The following is a 20,501-nucleotide window of genomic DNA, read 5'->3' on the forward strand; positions in this document are numbered from 1 at the left end:
AAACCTAAGAAGTTATAAACACTATTGTAGCTACAACTAGGATTTTCTTTTTACTAGGTATTCTACTTTAATGAATTAGATAGTGAACGCTTTCTTAAAGTAGAGTTCCATCCTAAACCGCCAAACACCCATGCTGGCTAACCTGTAAAAAAGATGTATATACTTACTAATTTAAGCTTTTGCTGGTCACATGATCCAGCTTCCCTGCGTCAGCCAGCAGTGGATGCAGGGAAGAGGAGGGAGCGTCAAAAGCTGGGGCATGGGAGCCTATGGGTGATGTCACCTCTCCTAGGCATTGCCGAGCGCTCTTTCCTCCCCCCTGCAGCTGGCTGACACAGGCGATCATGTGACCAGACCAGAGCAGCCTGAGAAGTAGTAGTAGACCAGTGATTCTCCACTCTGGTCCTCAGGGCACACTAACAGCCCAGGTTTGCAAGAAAACTGAAATACATCACATCACAGGTGATACAATTTGCTGCTCAGTGATTGCAGTATTCTAGTCTGCATCTCCCCAAGGTAATACTTAAAATCTGGCCTGTTAGGGCCATTTCACACGGGCGCTCCATATGTCCGCAAATCATCCTATTTTTTTGCAGATGATTTACGGACATAATGAATGTCAATGGCATTGCGGATGTCAGTGGATTACCATCCGCTGACATCCGATTTTCCTCCTTTCAGTTCTGTTCCGTTTTTTGGAACGGAACAGAACCCCATTTTTTCCATCCGTGTAAAAAATGGAAAGGAAGGAAAATTGGATGTCAGCGGTGTCATCCGCTGACATCCGCAATCCCATAGACTTACATTATGTCCGCATATCATCCGCAAACGGATGGGATGATATGCGGACATACGGAGCGGATGACACTTGTGTCATCCGCTCCGTATGTCCGCATATCATCCCATCCATTTGCGGATGATATACGGACATAATGTAAGTCTATGGGATTGCGGATGTCGGTCCATGAAAAAAATTAATTAAAAAAAGGACCGGAGCGGAGCCAAAAAACTGAACGGCCGTGTGAAAGAGCCCTTAGTGTGCCCAGAGGACTGGAGTTGAGCAACACTGTACTATACACATCTTTATACAGGTTAGTCAGCATATGTGTTAGGAGGGTAGAGGGGACATTTTTAAGACTAGTTATATTGAGGCTGGAGTTCTACTTTAAGTTTCTCACCGTCCTGCCTAACAGAATTAATATCACCAATGTAGAGTTAAATAAAAAAAAAAAAAAAACCCCGCACACAATAGTCATGATCTACATTAAAATCTTGTTACCAATATAGTACACCGATACATTTTATGTATCAATTCACAGTAAATTGGTGACATCACTATAGCGTATCTTGATAAAGTGATCATCACCAAATGCATGCGAGTTGAAAATTAATTTGGCAGAAAGGAATTGCTGCTATAGCTGTGAGAACAGGTACGTGTTTTCTGAAAATCCCATGCTGTGCAGAACCAAGAGGGAACAATAAAACATTACCAAGTCTAAGAAATAAGTGGCTCTGCAAGGCATACAAGATGATATTTTTAAGATTTATGCTTGTTATGTGCAGTACATAACTGCATTGAGCTTTAAGCATTGAAGATTGGATTACATTTGGTTTAGAGTTCAAGTTAAATACATTTGTTTTCTCTGGTATATAAGTAAAACAATGCATGCAGTTTTAAAAAGGGAACATCCAAGACTGGGTAGTCAGAATGGAAATTTTAGAGGAAATAAAGATTTTTAGCTGAAATTAGCCCCATAAAGCATAACTGTGGTTGCATAAAGGTTGCCATGTAACATTACCAACACAAAGCACCCTGGTATGAAAATTACAACCAGCTTCCAAGTTTTTTTTAAAAAAAGGGCCTTATCCCTGGCAACTCAGTACTTGCCAATGATAAGGAGACACCCCCAGGTCTCAGGGCTGTATCAAGGTACATAAAGTGTCAGCTATGTTAGAGCACTAATACTTTTGCAACTTGTAACTGCAGGTATGCTTTAAGGTTGAATGCAAAGCTATCTTAGCTCTCTAAAGTACTCAGGTCTATCAATATTAAGTATATATTTATTAAGAATAATAATAAGGAGCATATGTGGCATAACTAGAATGTAGGCCAGATTAGATAGAACCTGTAAGGGTAGAAATGTGGAAGGTGGGATTGCCAGTTATCACCAAACTGTGGCTTTACAGCCCATTCAGACTGGCGCGACACGACTTTGTGGGGCGACCTGTGAAGGCGCGGTGCACTGTGCACCGCGACTTCGGCGCGACTTGCACGGACTTCATAGAATGGAAGTCAATGCAAGTCGCCCCAAAGTAGTACAGGACCCTTTTTCTAAGTTGGAGCGACTTGTGTCACTCCTATTAGAACGGGTCCTGTACTACTCAATGGCGAGCGACCGACCGCAACTTGTCAGGCGACCAAGTCGCCTGACAAGTGGCGCTAGTCTGAATGGACTCTTACTAACTAGTGAGTTACCAACCTGGAATAAATATGCAGAACAGAGAGTTTAGACTTCATTAGCTACAATGCTTGTCCAGCACAGTAACATACTAGACCAGGGATATGCAAACTGTGGCCCTCCAGCTGTTACAAAACTACAAGTCCCATGATGCATAGCAAGACTGACAGCCACAAGACTGACACCCAGAGGCATGATGGGAGTTGTAGTTTTGAAACAGCTGGAGGGCCACAGTTTGCATATCCCTGTACTAGACCAGTGGTCCTCAACCCTGGCCCTCAGGGCCCACTAACAGGCCAGATTTGCAAGATAACTGATATAAATCCCAGGTGATTTCATTTGCTGCTCAGTGATTGCAGTACTCTAGTCTGCATCTCTCCAAGGTAATACTTAAAACCTGGCCTGTTAGTGTGCCCTGAGGACCGGAGTTGAGGACCACTGTACTAGACCATAAAACCAAAAATCAGGGATGACAAAACCAGAACAGGTTTTAAAAGCAAGCCAGGAACGGTAAAATCCATATTTCTATCCTCACAGGTTCATGTAAAAGGCTGGCAGAGGAACAGATTAGTGTTTATAATTGGAATATTTGTGAGCAGTATAAAAAACTGGCAAAAAAGAAAAAAAAATAGCATTATTAATTGTAATATATGCAAGAGCAGTAGAATGCACTGTGCTCACTGTCTTTCAAATACTCTCCATAGCTTTAAATTCACTAAGAGCCTGCACAGGATTCACATGTTTCTTCTGAGATGCTCGCTTAATTTTAGTTTGGGTTTCATCTTGCTTTTCTCTCTTGACTAGTGGCTTTTTCTCCGGGGCCTTCATTTTCCAGGAAACTGCAGGCAAGTTTAAGGATGCCATTCCCTGGGACTTTTGATATTTTGTAGAAGCCACATAAGATGCTTTAACAGTTTGAACCACAGCATTCATCAAGTTCTTAGCAGCTTGGATCAGTGACATGGCACTGTCAGCTCCGGAGACGACTAACTCACCACCAAGATTCTGAACTTCTGCTTTAACTTTGCTGCAGATATTTAACTGATGGCAGTATAAGGAAATGCGCTGCAGGTATGCCAGGAGATCTTGTTTGCAGCTAGAGTCAGGGCACTGGTCAGCAATGGCACGGCCCAATTTGTCCATTCGTGATCCAGCTTCTGCAATTTTCTTTGCAGCACCTATGACATCTGAAGCATTTTTAAGATGACCCTTTCCTCTTGTAAAATCCGTCATCTCCATCATGATCATACACATCTGCTTGGCCAAAACAATGATGTCATTGCCACTGTCATCCCATTTGGAGACTTCGGCATCCAGCTTACTTTTTTCTTCTTGGAAACTTGCGACTTGTTCTGCAATCTTTGCCTTTTGTTCCTGTGGAAGCTGAGCCATGATTGCTCTGGCACTCTGCCCTGCAATGAGTTGGTCATCTTCAGTCTGAATGCTGGTATGGCTTCTCACATCAATGTCATCTGCCTCAAAATCAGAATCGTCCAGCTCTTCTGGAGTTCTGATCATCAAAACGGCTTTTCTGATGTCACGGATACCGTCATACACAAGCCTGGAGGCATCAATAAATTCATTTTCATCTACGGGGTGATTAGGATCTCGAATGAGAGCATTAACTACAGTTTCCACTTGCTCTGCAAAACGCGGCATGACAGTGTCTGACAACAGTTTAGAAGCTTCCATAACTTTTTCTGTGTAAATCCCGGCCTCATAGTTTTCCATTTCTGAAAGGACGACATGCATAACTCTGGCAGCACGGCCACGTATAACCCCTGCGGTGCGATCCAGCCCATCGATATCCCTCTCCTGCAGGGCTATCACACATTTATTGACATCTTCTAAGATGTGATTTTCCGAGACGGACAAAAAGTCATCAATGGAAGTAATATCATCGACTGCATCAGTAAGGATACCGACTTGCTTTTCCCACTGGTCCTTGAAAATATCCATATTGTCCAAAGCCACTCTACTGTGAGGCTTGGCGGCTAAGGCCAAAGCTGCATTTATGACCTGAGGACACAGCGCCTCCAGCTGGTTTGCAGATACACGCACGATTTTAACCCCATCCTCATTGTTGGAGATGGAGCACGCCAAGTTTGCCACTTCGATCAGTTTAGTTGCGTGTTCACGAAAAACTTGGGCATACTCTTTGACTTCCTTTTCGTTGCCATTCTTGGCAGCCTCGATCAGAACCAGGAGTGGCACATTGGTCTCTAGGAAAGAGTCAGAGACGTGGTCCATGACGGCTTTACACAACTGCTTGCGCAGATCTCTGGTCTTTCTGGTCATTTTATCTATGGCGGCATTAAGAACATCGCTCCTTTCCTTGCGTCCAGAATTACTCATGTATTCCGAGAGGAGATCCTGCAAGGCTTGTCTTACCAGATTACATTCGGCCACGATGCGTTCTCGGCGGTCATCCCGTGTACAGGTGGAATCCGCCATCAATGCCGCCCCACTAATAATACTTTCTAGTCTCTCCTCCAAAGACGGCCTGAACTTTTCTTCTGTAAAACCTATGGGATCCATGATGATCTGTTTATCAAAGTTATTGAGGGCCACGGCGAGCTCCCCTCCCTGGGGTGTCGCTTCTTCGGATGGGGTGGCCTGGGCTGCATTGTTGATGGCAGTGATGGCTTGCTGCAAATGTTTGTACACCAAGTCTCTGTTAGCCCTATAGGCAGCGACATCTGGATGCTGCAGACAGGCCTGGGAGGCCGAGTATAAGATAGGGATATTCTTCAGTAAGATTCCTCTAGCGGCAGCAATCTGATCCCTGTGTCCGGCGTCCTTCAGATCCTGTTGTCTTTTAGCACTCATCGCCTGTAATTTCCCCAGCTCAGCGTTCAATGCTTTATACTGAATACCCAGATCCTGCTCGGTACCGGCATTCCTCAGCCTCAGCACCCCGTCCTCCACCACCTTCAGCTGGACCAGCAGTTTGAAGACATCGGCCATGTCAGCCAGGATCAGCAGCCTGGTGACGGCGGAGAGGAGGCTGCGGGCCGCCCGGACAACATTCCCCCTCTTTACCGAGGAGCAGGGATCATCAGCGAAGTCTCCGGAGGCCGATCTCATCAGCTCCCCCTGGCTGCGGACCTCGTCTACAGCGGCGGCCAGCTCGTCCCTCAGGAACTGACTCTCCTTAGCGATCTTATCGCCTTTCTCCAGGAAGTTCTGGGTGGCTTGTTCTACCGAGGCGGCCAGGACCCGGGCCTTCTTCGAGCGGCCTTTCTTCTTACCGGACGGCCCTTTGTTACTGCTATTCACCAGAGTGGTCACCTGACTCACCAGCGGCTCCAACAGGCGCTCCACCGCCACAGTCCGGATCTCCAGGCTCTTCGGGTTCCATTTCAAGTTAATGTTCGCCGTATTAAGACTCATGGTGACGAGCGATGTGCAGCGGCGGTGGCTGGGAAGTGAATGACTCGGTCCGGGATAAACCAGCCGGAAGATGATGGATGGAGAGCTGCGCCTCCGTTATCTCCTAGTATCGGTATGACGTCATTTCCGGCTCACCTAGTGCGCCCGACATCCCTTCCCTCACCGCGTCATCCCTCCCTTCCCCCACCGCCTCGCCCACCTCGTCATCCCGTCCCCCACCGCCTCACCCACCTCGTCATCCCTTCCACCTCCTTCCTTCCCTTCCTGCTGCACCTAGAACTTCCGTCCATTCTTCCTTCATTTCCTCCCTGCTGCACCCAGAACTTCCGTCCATTCTTCTTTCACTGCTGCACCTAGAACTTCCGTCCATTCTTCCTTCATTTCCTCCCTGCTGTACCCAGAACTCTTCTTTCACTGCTGCACCTAGAACTTCCATCCATTCTTCCTTCATTTCCTCCCTGCTGCACCCAGAACTTCCGTCCATTCTTCTTTCACTGCTGCACCTAGAACTTCCATCCATTCTTCCTTCATTTCCTCCCTGCTGCACCCAGAACTTCCGTCCATTCTTCTTTCACTGCTGCACCTAGAACTTCCATCCATTCTTCCTTCATTTCCTCCCTGCTGTACCCAGAACTTCCATCCATTCGTCTTTCCTTCTTTCCCTGCTGTACCCAGAACTTCCGTCCATTCTTCCTTCATTTCCTCCCTGCTGCACCTAGAACTTCCGTCCATTCTTCCTTCATTTCCTCCCTGCTGTACCCAGAACTTCCGTCCATTCTTCCTTCATTTCCTCCCTGCTGCACCTAGAACTTCCGTCCATTCTTCCTTCATTTCCTCCCTGCTGTACCCAGAACTTCCGTCCATTCTTCTTTCATTTCCTCCCTGCTGTACCCAGAACTTCCGTCCATTCTTCCTTTCTTCTCTCCCTGCCGCACCCAGAACTTCCGTCCATTCTTCTTTCATTTCCTCCCTGCTGTACCCAGAACTTCCGTCCATTCTTCCTTCATTTCCTCCCTGCTGTACCTAGAACTTCCGTCCATTCTTCCTTCATTTCCTCCCTGCTGCACCCAGAACTTCCGTCCATTCTTCTTTCATTTCCTCCCTGCTGTACCCAGAACTTCCGTCCATTCTTCCTTCATTTCCTCCCTGCTGTACCCAGAACTTCCGTCCATTCTTCCTTTCTTCTCTCCCTGCCGCACCCAGAACTTCCGTCCATTCTTCTTTCATTTCCTCCCTGCTGTACCCAGAACTTCCGTCCATTCTTCTTTCATTTCCTCCCTGCTGTACCCAGAACTTCCGTCCATTCTTCCTTCATTTCCTCCCTGCTGTACCCAGAACTTCCGTCCATTCTTCCTTTCTTCTCTCCCTGCCGCACCCAGAACTTCCGTCCATTCTTCCTTCATTTCCTCCCTGCTGTACCTAGAACTTCCGTCCATTCTTCCTTCATTTCCTCCCTGCTGCACCTACAACGTCCGTCCATTCTTCCTTCATTTCCTCAATGCTGTACCTAGAACTTCCGTCCATTCTTCCTTCATTTCCTCCCTGCTGCACCTAGAACTTCCGTCCATTCTTCTTTCACTGCTGCACCTAGAACTTCCGTCCATTCTTCCTTCATTTCCTCCCTGCTGTACCCAGAACTTCCATCCATTCTTCTTTCCTTCCTTCCATGCTGTACCCAGAACTTCCATCCATTCTTCCTTCATTTCCTCCCTGCTGTACCCAGAACTTCCGTCCATTCTTCCTTCATTTCCTCCCTGCTGCACCTAGAACTTCCGTCCATTCTTCCTTCATTTCCTCCCTGCTGTACCCAGAACTTCCGTCCATTCTTCCTTCATTTCCTCCCTGCTGCACCTAGAACTTCCGTCCATTCTTCCTTCATTTCCTCCCTGCTGTACCCAGAACTTCCGTCCATTATTCCTTCATTTCCTCCCTGCTGTACCCAGAACTTCCGTCCATTCTTCCTTTCTTCTCTCCCTGCCGCACCCAGAACTTCCGTCCATTCTTCTTTCATTTCCTCCCTGCTGCACCCAGAACTTCCGTCCATTCTTCCTTCATTTCCTCCCTGCTGTACCTAGAACTTCCGTCCATTCTTCCTTCATTTCCTCCCTGCTGCACCTACAACGTCCGTCCATTCTTCCTTCATTTCCTCAATGCTGTACCTAGAACTTCCGTCCATTCTTCCTTCGTTTCCTCAATGCTGTACCCAGAACTTCCGTCCATTCTTCTTTCATTTCCTCCCTGCTGCACCCAGAACTTCCGTCCATTCTTCTTTCATTTCCTCCCTGCTGCACCCAGAACTTCCGTCCATTCTTCTTTCATTTCCTCCCTGCTGTACCCAGAACTTCCGTCCATTCTTCCTTCATTTCCTCCCTGCTGCTCCTACAACTTCCGTCCATTCTTCCTTCATTTCCTCCCTGCTGCACCTACAACTTCCGTCCATTCTTCCTTCATTTCCTCAATGCTGTACCCAGAACTTCCGTCCATTCTTCTTTCATTTCCTCCCTGCTGTACCCAGAACTTCCGTCCATTCTTCCTTCATTTCCTCCCTGCTGTACCCAGAACTTCCGTCCATTCTTCCTTTCTTCTCTCCCTGCCGCACCCAGAACTTCCGTCCATTCTTCTTTCATTTCCTCCCTGCTGCAACCAGAACTTCCGTCCATTCTTCCTTCATTTCCTCCCTGCTGTACCTAGAACTTCCGTCCATTCTTCCTTCATTTCCTCCCTGCTGCACCTACAACGTCCGTCCATTCTTCCTTCATTTCCTCAATGCTGTACCTAGAACTTCCGTCCATTCTTCCTTCATTTCCTCCCTGCTGCACCTACAACTTCCGTCCATTCTTCCTTCATTTCCTCAATGCTGTACCCAGAACTTCCGTCCATTCTTCTTTCATTTCCTCCCTGCTGCACCCAGAACTTCCGTCCATTCTTCTTTCATTTCCTCCCTGCTGTACCCAGAACTTCCGTCCATTCTTTCTTCATTTCCTCCCTGCTGCTCCTACAACTTCCGTCCATTCTTCCTTCATTTCCTCCCTGCTGTAACTTCCATCCATTCTTCCCTCCTTCCCTCCCTGCTGTACCTAGAACTTCCATCCATTCTTCCTTCATTTCCTCCCTGCTGTACCCAGAACTTCCATCCATTCTTCCTTCATTTCCTCCCTGCTGTACCCAGAACTTCCGTCCATTCTTCCTTTCTTCTCTCCCTGCCGCACCCAGAACTTCCGTCCATTCTTCTTTCATTTCCTCCCTGCTGCACCCAGAACTTCCGTCCATTCTTCCTTCATTTCCTCCCTGCTGTACCTAGAACTTCCGTCCATTCTTCCTTCATTTCCTCCCTGCTGCACCTACAACTTCCGTCCATTCTGCCTTCATTTCCTCAATGCTGTACCTAGAACTTCCGTCCATTCTTCCTTCATTTCCTCCCTGCTGCACCTACAACTTCTGTCCATTCTTCCGTCATTTCCTCAATGCTGTACCCAGAACTTCCATCCATTCTTCTTTCATTTCCTCCCTGCTGCACCCAGAACTTCCGTCCATTCTTCTTTCATTTCCTCCCTGCTGTACCCAGAACTTCCATCCATTCTTCCTTCATTTCCTCCCTGCTGTACCCAGAACTTCCGTCCATTCTTCCTTTCTTCTCTCTCTGCCGCACCCAGAACTTCCGTCCATTCTTCTTTCATTTCCTCCCTGCTGCACCCAGAACTTCCGTCCATTCTTCCTTCATTTCCTCCCTGCTGTACCTAGAACTTCCGTCCATTCTTCCTTCATTTCCTCCCTGCTGCACCTACAACTTCCGTCCATTCTGCCTTCATTTCCTCAATGCTGTACCTAGAACTTCCGTCCATTCTTCCTTCATTTCCTCCCTGCTGCACCTACAACTTCTGTCCATTCTTCCGTCATTTCCTCAATGCTGTACCCAGAACTTCCATCCATTCTTCTTTCATTTCCTCCCTGCTGCACCCAGAACTTCCGTCCATTCTTCTTTCATTTCCTCCCTGCTGTACCCAGAACTTCTGTCCATTTTTCCTTCCTTCCTTCACTGCTGTACCTAGAATTCCGTCCATACTTCCTTCCCTCCCTGCTGCACCTAGAACTTCCGTCCATTTTCCTTCCTTCCCTCCCTGCTGTACCTAGAACATCCGTCCATTCTTCCTTCCTTCTCTCCCTGCTGTACCTAGAATTCTGTCCATACTTCCTTCCCTCCCTGCTGCACCTATAACTTCCGTCCATTCTTCCTTCCCTCCCTGCTTTACCTAGATTTCCGTCCATACTTCCTTCCCTCCCTGCTGCACCTAGAACTTCCGTCCATTTTCCTTTCCTCCCTCCCTGTTGTACCTAGAATATCCGTCCATTCTTCTTTCCTTCCTTCACTGCTGCACCTAGAACGTCCGTCCATTCTTCGTTCATTTCCTCCCTGCTGTACCTAGAATATCCGTCCATTCTTCCTTCCCTCCCTCCCTGCTATACCTAGAATTCCGTCCATTCTTCCTTCCTTCTCTCCCTGCTGCACCTATAACTTCCAAAAAAGATAAGTGCTGGACAGCACCCCCTTTCCTGCGCTCGGAACCTGGTCCTCAGGCTGTTTCAATCCTGGAACTCGTACTGGTATTAGGCATCCATGATGGCTAGGCTTTGCTGCCCCTTACGACCAGGGTGGTCGACCAGACACTGAAAATACAAAGCAAAAGAAGGGCGCACCAGCCTAGCGCATTATCCTCAGCAAGTTTATTTGGATAAAATTGTTTAAAATCAAATACTCACAAACAAACAAGAAGTTTCAGGCACATCAATTCCATACACCTGCCTCCTACCAGAGGATCAACGTCTTTACTGGAAGCAGAGGGCTGACGCGTTTCGAGGCTGTGCCTCTTCCTCAGAGCCTCTGAGGAAGAGGCACAGCCTCGAAACGCGTCAGCCCTCTGCTTCCAGTAAAGACGTTGATCCTCTGGTAGGAGGCAGGTGTATGGAATTGATGTGCCTGAAACTTCTTGTTTGTTTGTGAGTATTTGATTTTAAACAATTTTATCCAAATAAACTTGCTGAGGATAATGCGCTAGGCTGGTGCGCCCTTCTTTTGCTTTGTATTTTCTGCACCTATAACTTCCATCCCTTCTTCCCTCACCTTGTCAGTCCTTCGTTTCCTCCCTGCTGTACCTAGAACTTCCATCCCTTCTTCCCTCATCTCATCAGTCATCTGTTCCCTGCTGTACCTAGAACTTCCATCCCTTCTTCCCTCATCTTATCAGTCATCTGTTCCCTGCTGTACATAGAACTCCCATCCTCACTTCTTTCACTGCTTCACCCATCTTATCAGTTCTTCCCTTCCTACACTGACTCACCTCATCCATCCACCCTTCCGCCATATTTCACCCACCTCATCAGTCTTCCGTTCCATCACTACTTCACCAAACTCATCCATCTTCCCTTCCCCTCCCCACCACCTCATCTACTCCATCTCCCCCCCCCCCGTCTCATCAGTCTTCCTTTCATCCACTGCCTTACCAACCTCATCCATCTTCCTTTCCCCTCCCCCACCACCTCACCTACTCCATTCCCCAACCAACCCCCCCCCCCCCATCTCATCAGTCTTCCGTTCCTCCACTGCCTTACCAACCTTATCCATCTTCCCATCCCCTCCCCACCTCACCCACTCCATTCCCTCCCCACCACCTCACCTACTCCAACCCACCCCCCCCCCCCCATCTCATCAGTCTTTTGTTCCTCCACTGCCTTACCAACCTCATCCATCTTACCTTCCCCCCCACCTCACCCACTCCATTCCCCCCCCCCCACCTCATCAGTAGGGATCGACCGATTATCCTTAATGCCGATATGCACTTTCCCCAAAATATCAGAATCAGCTCCTGAGGTTACCGATATTGCCGATATTCCAAGAAAGTGCTGTACTGGAGTGATGCCTGCAGCTAGAGTCATCACCATGGTACCGGCATCCATAGCCAACGGTCGGCTGTCTTGTAATGACAACCGATGCGGCTGAGAAGCCACTTGGCTGTCATTACAAGGAGGGGGAAGGGATGTCCCCCGCCCCCTTTCGCGGCTCGCCCGGGTCTCCCATTCCACCGGGAGACCCGGGCATCCTACCTCCACGGCCGCCGAAGAGAAGACCCGAACAAAGCCGCATTCAGCTCTGATCAGGTCTCCGGAAGTGATGTCTTGACTTAACTTCCAGGTATTCGGCACCAGATTAAAAAAAAGACAGCATTCAAAACAGTCAAACCTGGCTGTTTTAAATGCTTTAAGGTGCAGAGGAGGGGTTTGGGGTCTTTAAGATCCCCAAATCCCTCCACAACTGTACCTGTGAAAAAAAAAAACATTTTTTTAAATGTCCAAAAATATCGGCCTATACCGATATCCTATGACCAAAATATCGTTAATTGCACTAAAAAGACGACATTGGTCGATCATTACTCATCAGTCTTCCGTTCCTCCACTGCCTTACCAACCTCATCCATCTTCCCTCCCCACCACCTCACCTACTCCATCCATTCCCCCCCCCCCCCATCTCATCAGTCTTACGTTCCTCCACTGCCTTACTAACCTTATCTATCTTCCCTTCCCCTCCCCCACCACCTCACCTACTCCACCCCCCCCCCCCCCCCATCTCATCAGTCTTCCGTTCATCCACTGCCTTACCAACCTCATCCATCTTCCCCTCCCCACCACCTCACCTACTCCATCCATTCCCCCACCCCATCTCTTCAGTCTTCCTTTCCTCCACTGCCTTACTAACCTTATCTATCTTCCCTTCCCCTCCCCCACCACCTCACCTACTCCATTCCCCCCCCCCCCATCTCATCAGTCTTCCGTTCATCCACTGCCTTACCAACCTCATCCATCTTCCCCTCCCCACCACCTCACCTACTCCATCCATCCCCCCCCCCCCATCTCATCAGTCTTTTGTTTATCCACTGCCTTGCCAACCTCACCCATCTTCCCTTCCCCAACACCTCACCCACTCCACCCCCCCATCTCATCAGTCTTCTGTTCCTTTACTGCCTTACCAACCTTATCCATCTTCTTTTCCCCTCCCCACCACCTCACCTACTCCCCCCCTCCCCCCCTCATCAGTCTTCTATTCCTCCACTGTCTTACCAACCTCATCCATCTTTCATTCCCCTCCCACCTCACCCCCCTCCCTCATAAGTCTTCAATTTCTCCACTGCCTTACCAACCTCATCCATCTTTCCTTCCCCTCCCCCACCACCTCACCTACTTCATTCCACCCCCACCCCCCCATCAGTTTTCTGTTCATCCACTGCCTTACCAACCTCATCCATCTTCCCTTCCCCTCCCACCTCACCGCCCCCCCCCCCCCGGCCTCCCCTCATCAGTCTTCCATTCATCCACTGCCTTACCAACCTCATCCATCTTCCTTTACCCTCCCCACCACACCCAGCCCATTCCCTCCCCACCCCCTCACCTCCATCCCCCCCCCCTCATCTCATCGGTCTTCCGTTCCTCCACTGCCTTACATACCTTATCTATCTTCCCTTCCCCTCCCCCACAATCTCATCTACTCCACCCCCCCCCCCCCATCTCATCAGTCTTCCGTTTATCCCCTGCCTTACCATCCTCATCCATCTTCCCTTTCCCTCCCCACCACCTCACCTACTCCATTCCCCCGCCCCCCACCCATCTCATCAGTCTTTTGTTCCTCCACTGCCTTACCAACCTCATCTATCTTACCTCCCCCCACCTCACCCACTCCATTCCCCCCCCCACCTCATCAGTCTTCCATTCCTCCACTGCCTTACCAACCTCATCCATCTTCCCTTCCCCTCCCCACCACCTCACCCACTCCAGCCCCCCCATCTCATCAGCCTTCCTACACTGACTTACCTCATCCATCCACCCTTCCGCCATACTTCACCCACCTCATCAGTCTTCCGTTCCATCACTACTTCACCAAACTCATCCATATTCCCCTCCCCACCACCTCACCTACTTCACCCCCTCCCCCCATCAGTCTTCTATTCCTCCACACGGCCTTACCAACCTCATCCATCTTCCCTTCCCACCACCTCACCTCCCCTCCTCTCCCCTCCCCTCCTCAGTCTTCCATTCTTCCACTGCCTTACCAACCTCATTCATCTTCCCTTTCCCTCCCCCACCACCTCACCTACTTCATTCCACCCCCGCCTCCCACATCAGTCTTCCGTTCATCCACTCCTTACCAACCTCATCCATCTTCCCTTCCGCTCCCACCTCACCCCCCACCCTCATCAGTCTTCCATTTTTCCACTGCCTTATCAACCTCATCCATCTTCCCTTCCCCTCCCCGTCCACCTCACCTACTTCATCCCCCCCCCCCCCATAAGTCTTCCGTTCATCCACTGCCTTACCAACCTTATACATCTTCCCTTCCCCTCCCCCACCACCTCACCTACTCCACCCCCCCCCATCTCATCAGTCTTTTGTTCCTCCACTGCCTTACCAACCTCATACATCTTCCCCCCCCCCACCTCACCCACTCTATTCCGCCCCCCACCTCATCAATCTTCCGTTCCTCCACTGCTTTACCAACCTTAATTATCTTCCCTTCCCCTCCCCCACCACCTCACCCACTCCATTCCCTCCCCACCAACTCAACTACTCCATTCTCCTCCCATCTCATCAATCTTTTGTTCATCCACTGCCTTACCAACCTCATCCATCTTACCTCCCCCCACCTCACCCACTCCATTCCCCCCCCACCTCATCAGTCTTCCATTCCTCCACTGCCTTACCAACCTTATCCATCTTATATTCCCTTCCCCTCCACTTCACCCACTCTATTCCCCCCCCACCCCATCTCATCAGTCTTCCGTACATCCACTGCCTTACCAACCTCATCCATCTTCCCCTCCCCACCACCTCACCTACTCCATCCATTCCCCCCCCCCCATCTCATCAGTCTTTTGTTCATCCACTGCCTTACCAACCTTACCCATCTTCCCTTCCCCTCCCCCACCACCTCACCTACTCCATTCCCCCCCCCCCCCATCAGTCTTCCGTTCCTCCACTGCCTTACAAGCCTCATCCATCTTCTTTTCCCCTCCCCACCACCTCACCTACTCCACCCCCTCCCCCCCTCATCAGTCTTCTTTTCCTCCACTGGCTTACCAACCTTATCCATCTTCCCTTACCCTTCCCCACTACCTCACCTACTTCATTCCACTCCCCCCCAATCAGTCTTCCGTTCACTTACTGCCTTACCAACCTCATCCATCTTCCCTTCCGCTCCCACCTCACCCCCCACCCTCATCAGTCTTCCATTTTTCCACTGCCTTATCAACCTCATCCATCTTCCCTTTCCCTCCCCGTCCACCTCACCTACTTCATCCCCCCCCCCCCCATAAGTCTTCCGTTCATCCACTGCCTTTCCAACCTTATACATCTTCCCTTCCCCTCCCCCACCACCTCACCTACTCCACCCCCCCCCCATCTCATCAGTCTTTTGTTCATCCACTGCCTTACCAACCTCATCCATCTTACCTCCCCCCACCAACCTCATCCATCTTACCTCCCCCCACCTCACCCACTCCATTCCCCCCCCCCCACCTCATCAGTCTTCCATTCCTCCACTGCCTTACCAACCTTATCCATCTTATATTCCCTTCCCCTCCACTTCACCCACTCTATTCCCCCCCGCCCCATCTCATCAGTCTTCCGTACATCCACTGCCTTACCAACCTCATCCATCTTCCCCTCCCCACCACCTCACCTACTCCATCCATTCCCCCCCCCCCCCCCATCTCATCAGTCTTTTGTTCATCCACTGCCTTACCAACCTTACCCATCTTCCCTCCCCCTCCCCACCACCTCACCTACTCCATTCCCCCCCCCCCCCCATCAGTCTTCCGTTCCTCCACTGCCTTACAAGCCTCATCCATCTTCCCTACCCCTCCCCACCACCTCACCTACTCCAGACCCCCCCATCTCATCAGTCTCCAGTTCATCCACTCCTTACCAACCTCATCCATCTTCCCTTCCGCTCCCACCTCACGCCCCACCCCTCATCATTCTTCCATTTTTCCACTGCCTTATCAACCTCATCCATCTTCCCTTCCCCTCCCCGTCCACCTCACCTTTGGAAGAACAAAAGACTCATCAGTCTTTTGTTCTTCCACTGCCTTACCAACCTCATACATCTTACCCCCCCCCCCCCCACCTCATCAATCTTCCGTTCCTCCACAGCTTTACCAACCTTAATGATCTTCCCTTCCCCTCCCCCACCACCTCACCCACTCCATTCCCTCCCCACCAACTCAACTACTCCATTCTCCTCCCATCTCATCAATCTTCCGTTCATCCACTGCCTTACCAACCTTACCCATCTTCCCTCCCCCTCCCCCACCACCTCACCTACTCCACCCCCCCATCAGTCTTCCGTTCCTCCACTGCCTTACAAGCCTCATCCATCTTATTTTCCCCTCCCCACCACCTCACCTACTCCACCCCCCTCCCCCCCTCATCAGTCTTCTTTTCCTCCACTGGCTTACCAACCTTATCCATCTTCCCTTACCCTTCCCCACTACCTCACCTACTTCATTCCACTCCCCCCCAATCAGTCTTCCGTTCACTTACTGCCTTACCAACCTCATCCATCTTCCCTTCCCCTCCCACCTCACCCCCTCCCCCCATCAGTCTTCTATTCCTCCACTGCCTTACCAACCTCATCCATCTTCCCTTCCCCTTCCACCTCACCCCCCCCCCCCGCCTCCCCTCATCAGTCTTCAGTTCATCCACTGGCTTACCAATCTTTTACATCTTCCCTTCCCCCTCCCCCACCACCTCACCTACTCCACCCCCCCATCTCATCAGTCTTTTGTTCCTCCACTGCCTTACCAACCTCATACATCTTACCCCCCCCCCACCTCACCCACTCTATTCTGCCCCCCACCTCATCAATCTTCCGTTCCTCCACTGCTTTACAACCCTAAATTATCTTCCCTTCCCCTCCCCCACCACCTCACCCACTCCATTCCCTCCCCACCAACTCAACTACTCCATTCTCCTCCCATCTCATCAATCTTTTGTTCATCCACTGCCTTACCAACCTCATCCATCTTACCTCCCCCCACCTCACCCACTTCATTCCCCCCCCCCCACCTCATCAATCTTCCATTCCTCCACTGCCTTACCAACCTTATCCATCTTACATTCCCTTCCCCTTCACTTCACCCACTCCATTCCCCCCGCCCCATCTCATCAGTCTTCCGTACATCCACTGCCTTACCAACCTCATCCATCTTCCCCTCCCCACCACCTCACCTACTCCATCCATTCTCCCCCCCCCCCCCCCCATCTCATTAGTCTTTTGTTCATCCACTGCCTTACCAACCTTACCCATCTTCCCTTTCCCACCACCTCACCCAATCCACCCCCCCCCATCTCATCAGTCTTCCGTTCCTTTACTGCCTTACCAACCTCATCCATCTTCTTTTCCGCTCCCCACCACCTCACCTACTCCACCCCTCCCCCCTCATCAGTTTTCTTTTCCTCCACTGTCTTACCAACCTCATCCATCTTCCCTCCCCCTCCCACCTCACCCCCCCTCTCCTCCCCTGATCAGTCTTACATTCCTATACTGGCTTACCAACCTTATCCATCTTCCCTTCCCCTTCCCCACTACCTCACCTACTTCATTCTACTCCCCCCCCAATCAGTCTTCCGTTCACTTACTGCCTTACCAACCTCATCTATCTTCCCTTCCCCTCCCACCTCACCCCCCCCCCCTCCCTCCATCAGTCTTCTATTCCTCCACTGCCTTACCAACCTCATTCATCTTCCATTCCCCTCCCACCCTCCCCCCCCCGCCTCACCTCATCAGTCTTTTGTTCATCCACTGCCTTACCAACCTTACCCATCTTCCCTTTCCCACCACCTCACCCAATCCACCCCCCCCATCTCATCAGTCTTCCGTTCCTTTACTGCCTTACCAACCTCATCCATCTTCTTTTCCGCTCCCCACCACCTCACCTACTCCATCCATTCTCCCCCCCCCCCCCATCTCATTAGTCTTTTGTTCATCCACTGCCTTACCAACCTTACCCATCTTCCCTTTCCCACCACCTCACCCAATCCACCCCTCCCCCCATCTCATCAGTCTTCCGTTCCTTTACTGCCTTACCAACCTCATCCATCTTCTTTTCCGCTCCCCACCACCTCACCTACTCCACCCCTCCCCCCTCATCAGTTTTCTTTTCCTCCACTGTCTTACCAACCTCATCCATCTTCCCTCCCCCTCCCACCTCACCCCCCCTCTCCTCCCCTGATCAGTCTTACATTCCTATACTGGCTTACCAACCTTATCCATCTTCCCTTCCCCTTCCCCACTACCTCACCTACTTCATTCTACTCCCCCCCCAATCAGTCTTCCGTTCACTTACTGCCTTACCAACCTCATCTATCTTCCCTTCCCCTCCTACCTCACCCCCCCCCTCCCTCCATCAGTCTTCTATTCCTCCACTGCCTTACCAACCTCATTCATCTTCCATTCCCCTCCCACCTCACCCCCCCCCCGCCTCACCTCATCAGTCTTTTGTTCATCCACTGCCTTACCAACCTTACCCATCTTCCCTTTCCCACCACCTCACCCAATCCACCCCCCCCCCATCTCATCAGTCTTCCGTTCCTTTACTGCCTTACCAACCTCATCCATCTTCTTTTCCGCTCCCCACCACCTCACCTACTCCACCCCTCCCCCCTCATCAGTCTTCTTTTCCTCCACTGTCTTACCAACCTCATCCATCTTCCCTCCCCCTCCCCCTCCCACCTCACCCCCCCTCTCCTCCCCTGATCAGTCTTACATTCCTCCACTGGCTTACCAACCTTATCCATCTTCCCTTCCCCTTCCCCACTACCTCACCTACTTCATTCTACTCCCCCCCCCCCAATCAGTCTTCCGTTCACTTACTGCCTTACCAACCTCATCTATCTTCCCTTCCCCTCCCACCTCACCCCCCTCCATCAGTCTTCTATTCCTCCACTGCCTTACCAACCTCATTCATCTTCCATTCCCCTCCCACCTCACCCCCCCCCGCCTCACCTCATCAGTCTTCAGTTCATCCACTGCCTTACCAACCTCATCCATCTTCCTTTCCCTTCCCCACCACCTCACCCACTCCATTCCCTCCCCACCACCTCACCACCATCCCCCCTCTATCTCATCAGTCTTTCATTCCTCCACTGCCTTACCAACCTTATCCATCTTCCCTTCCTCTCCCCCACCACCTCACCTACTCCATTCCCCCCCACCCCACCTCATCAGTCTTCCGTTCCTCCACTGCCTTACCAACCTCATCCATATTCCCTTTCCCTCCTCCACCACCTCACCCACTCCATTCCCTTGCCTCCCCCCCCATTAGTCTTCTGTCCCTCCACTGCCTTACCAACCTCATCTATCTTACCTTCCCACCCCCCATCTCATCAGTCTTCTCTTCATCCACTGCCTTACCAACCTCATCCATCTTCCCTTCCCCACTACCTCACCTACTTCATTCCACCCCCCCCCCATCAGTCTTCCGTTCATCCACTGCCTTACCAACCTCATCCATCTTCCCTTCCCCTCCCACCTCACCCCCTCCCTCATCAGTCTTCAATGTCTCCACTGCCTTACCAACCTCATCCATCTTCCCTTCCCCTCCCCCACCTCCTCACTAACTTCATTCCACCCCCCCCCCCATCAGTTTTCTGTTCATCCACTGCCATACCAACCTCATCCATCTTCCCTTCTCCTCCCACCTCACACCCCCTCAGCAGTCTTCTGTTTCTCCACTGCCTTACCAACCTCATCCATCTTACCCTCCCCTCCCACCGTATACCCCCCCCCCCGCCTTCCCTCATCAGTCTTCTGTTCATCCACTGCCTTACCAACCTCATCCATCTTCCTTTCCCCTCCCCACCACCTCACCTCCACCCCCCCCATCTCATCAGTCTTCCGTTCCTCCACTGACTTACCAACCTTATCCATCTTCCCTTCCCTTCCCTTCCCCTCCCCTCCCCTCCCCCACCACCTCACCTCACCTACTCCACCCCCCCATCTCACCTACTCCACTCCCCATCTCATCAGTTTTCCGTTTATCCACTGCCTTACCAACCTCATCCATCTTCCCTTCCCCTCCCCCACCACCTCACCTACTCCAACCCCCCCACCCATCTCATCAGTCTTTTGTTTCACCACTGCCTTACCAACCTTATCTATCTTACCCCCACACCCCCACCTCACCCATTCCATTCCCCCCCACCTCGTCAGTCTTCCGTTCCTCCACTGCCATACCAACCTTATCCTTCTCCCTTTCTCCTCCCCCACCACCTCACCCACTCCATTCCCTCCCCCCATCAGTCTTCCATTCCTCTACTGCCTTACCAACCTCACCCATCTTCCCTTCCCCTCCCCACCACCTCACCCACTCCATTCCCTCCCCACCACCTCACCTACTCCACCCCCCCACCCATCTCATCAGTCTTTTGTTCCTCCACTGCCTTACCAACCTCATCTATCTTACCCCCCCCCACCCCACCTCACCCATTCCATTCCCCCCCACCTCGTCAGTCTTCCGTTACTCCACTGCCTTACCAACCTTATCCATCTTCCCTTCCCCTCCCCCACCACCTCACCTATTCCACCCCTCCCCCCATCTCATCAGT

General features: G+C 51.0%; 2 protein-coding genes across 2 annotated transcripts in view; one reads left to right on the plus strand and one right to left on the minus strand.

The window, feature by feature from the left end:
• Nucleotides 1–20,501, plus strand: part of IFI35 (interferon induced protein 35) — a 129,585-nt gene that overhangs the window by 17,245 nt on the left and 91,839 nt on the right. The gene's annotated exons all lie outside the window — the stretch shown is intronic.
• LOC309566228 (catenin alpha-1-like) lies at nt 3,128–5,852 on the minus strand (the record flags this gene model as incomplete). The annotated part of the gene is made up of 1 exon (XM_082271331.1): nt 3,128–5,852. The coding sequence occupies one exon, from the start codon at nt 5,850–5,852 to the stop codon at nt 3,147–3,149; it is 2,706 nt and encodes a 901-aa protein (XP_082127457.1). The 3' UTR covers nt 3,128–3,146.

This window comes from Pelophylax lessonae, assembly GCF_965119305.1.
Source record: "Pelophylax lessonae genome assembly, chromosome: 11".
Taxonomy (NCBI): domain Eukaryota; kingdom Metazoa; phylum Chordata; class Amphibia; order Anura; family Ranidae; genus Pelophylax; species Pelophylax lessonae.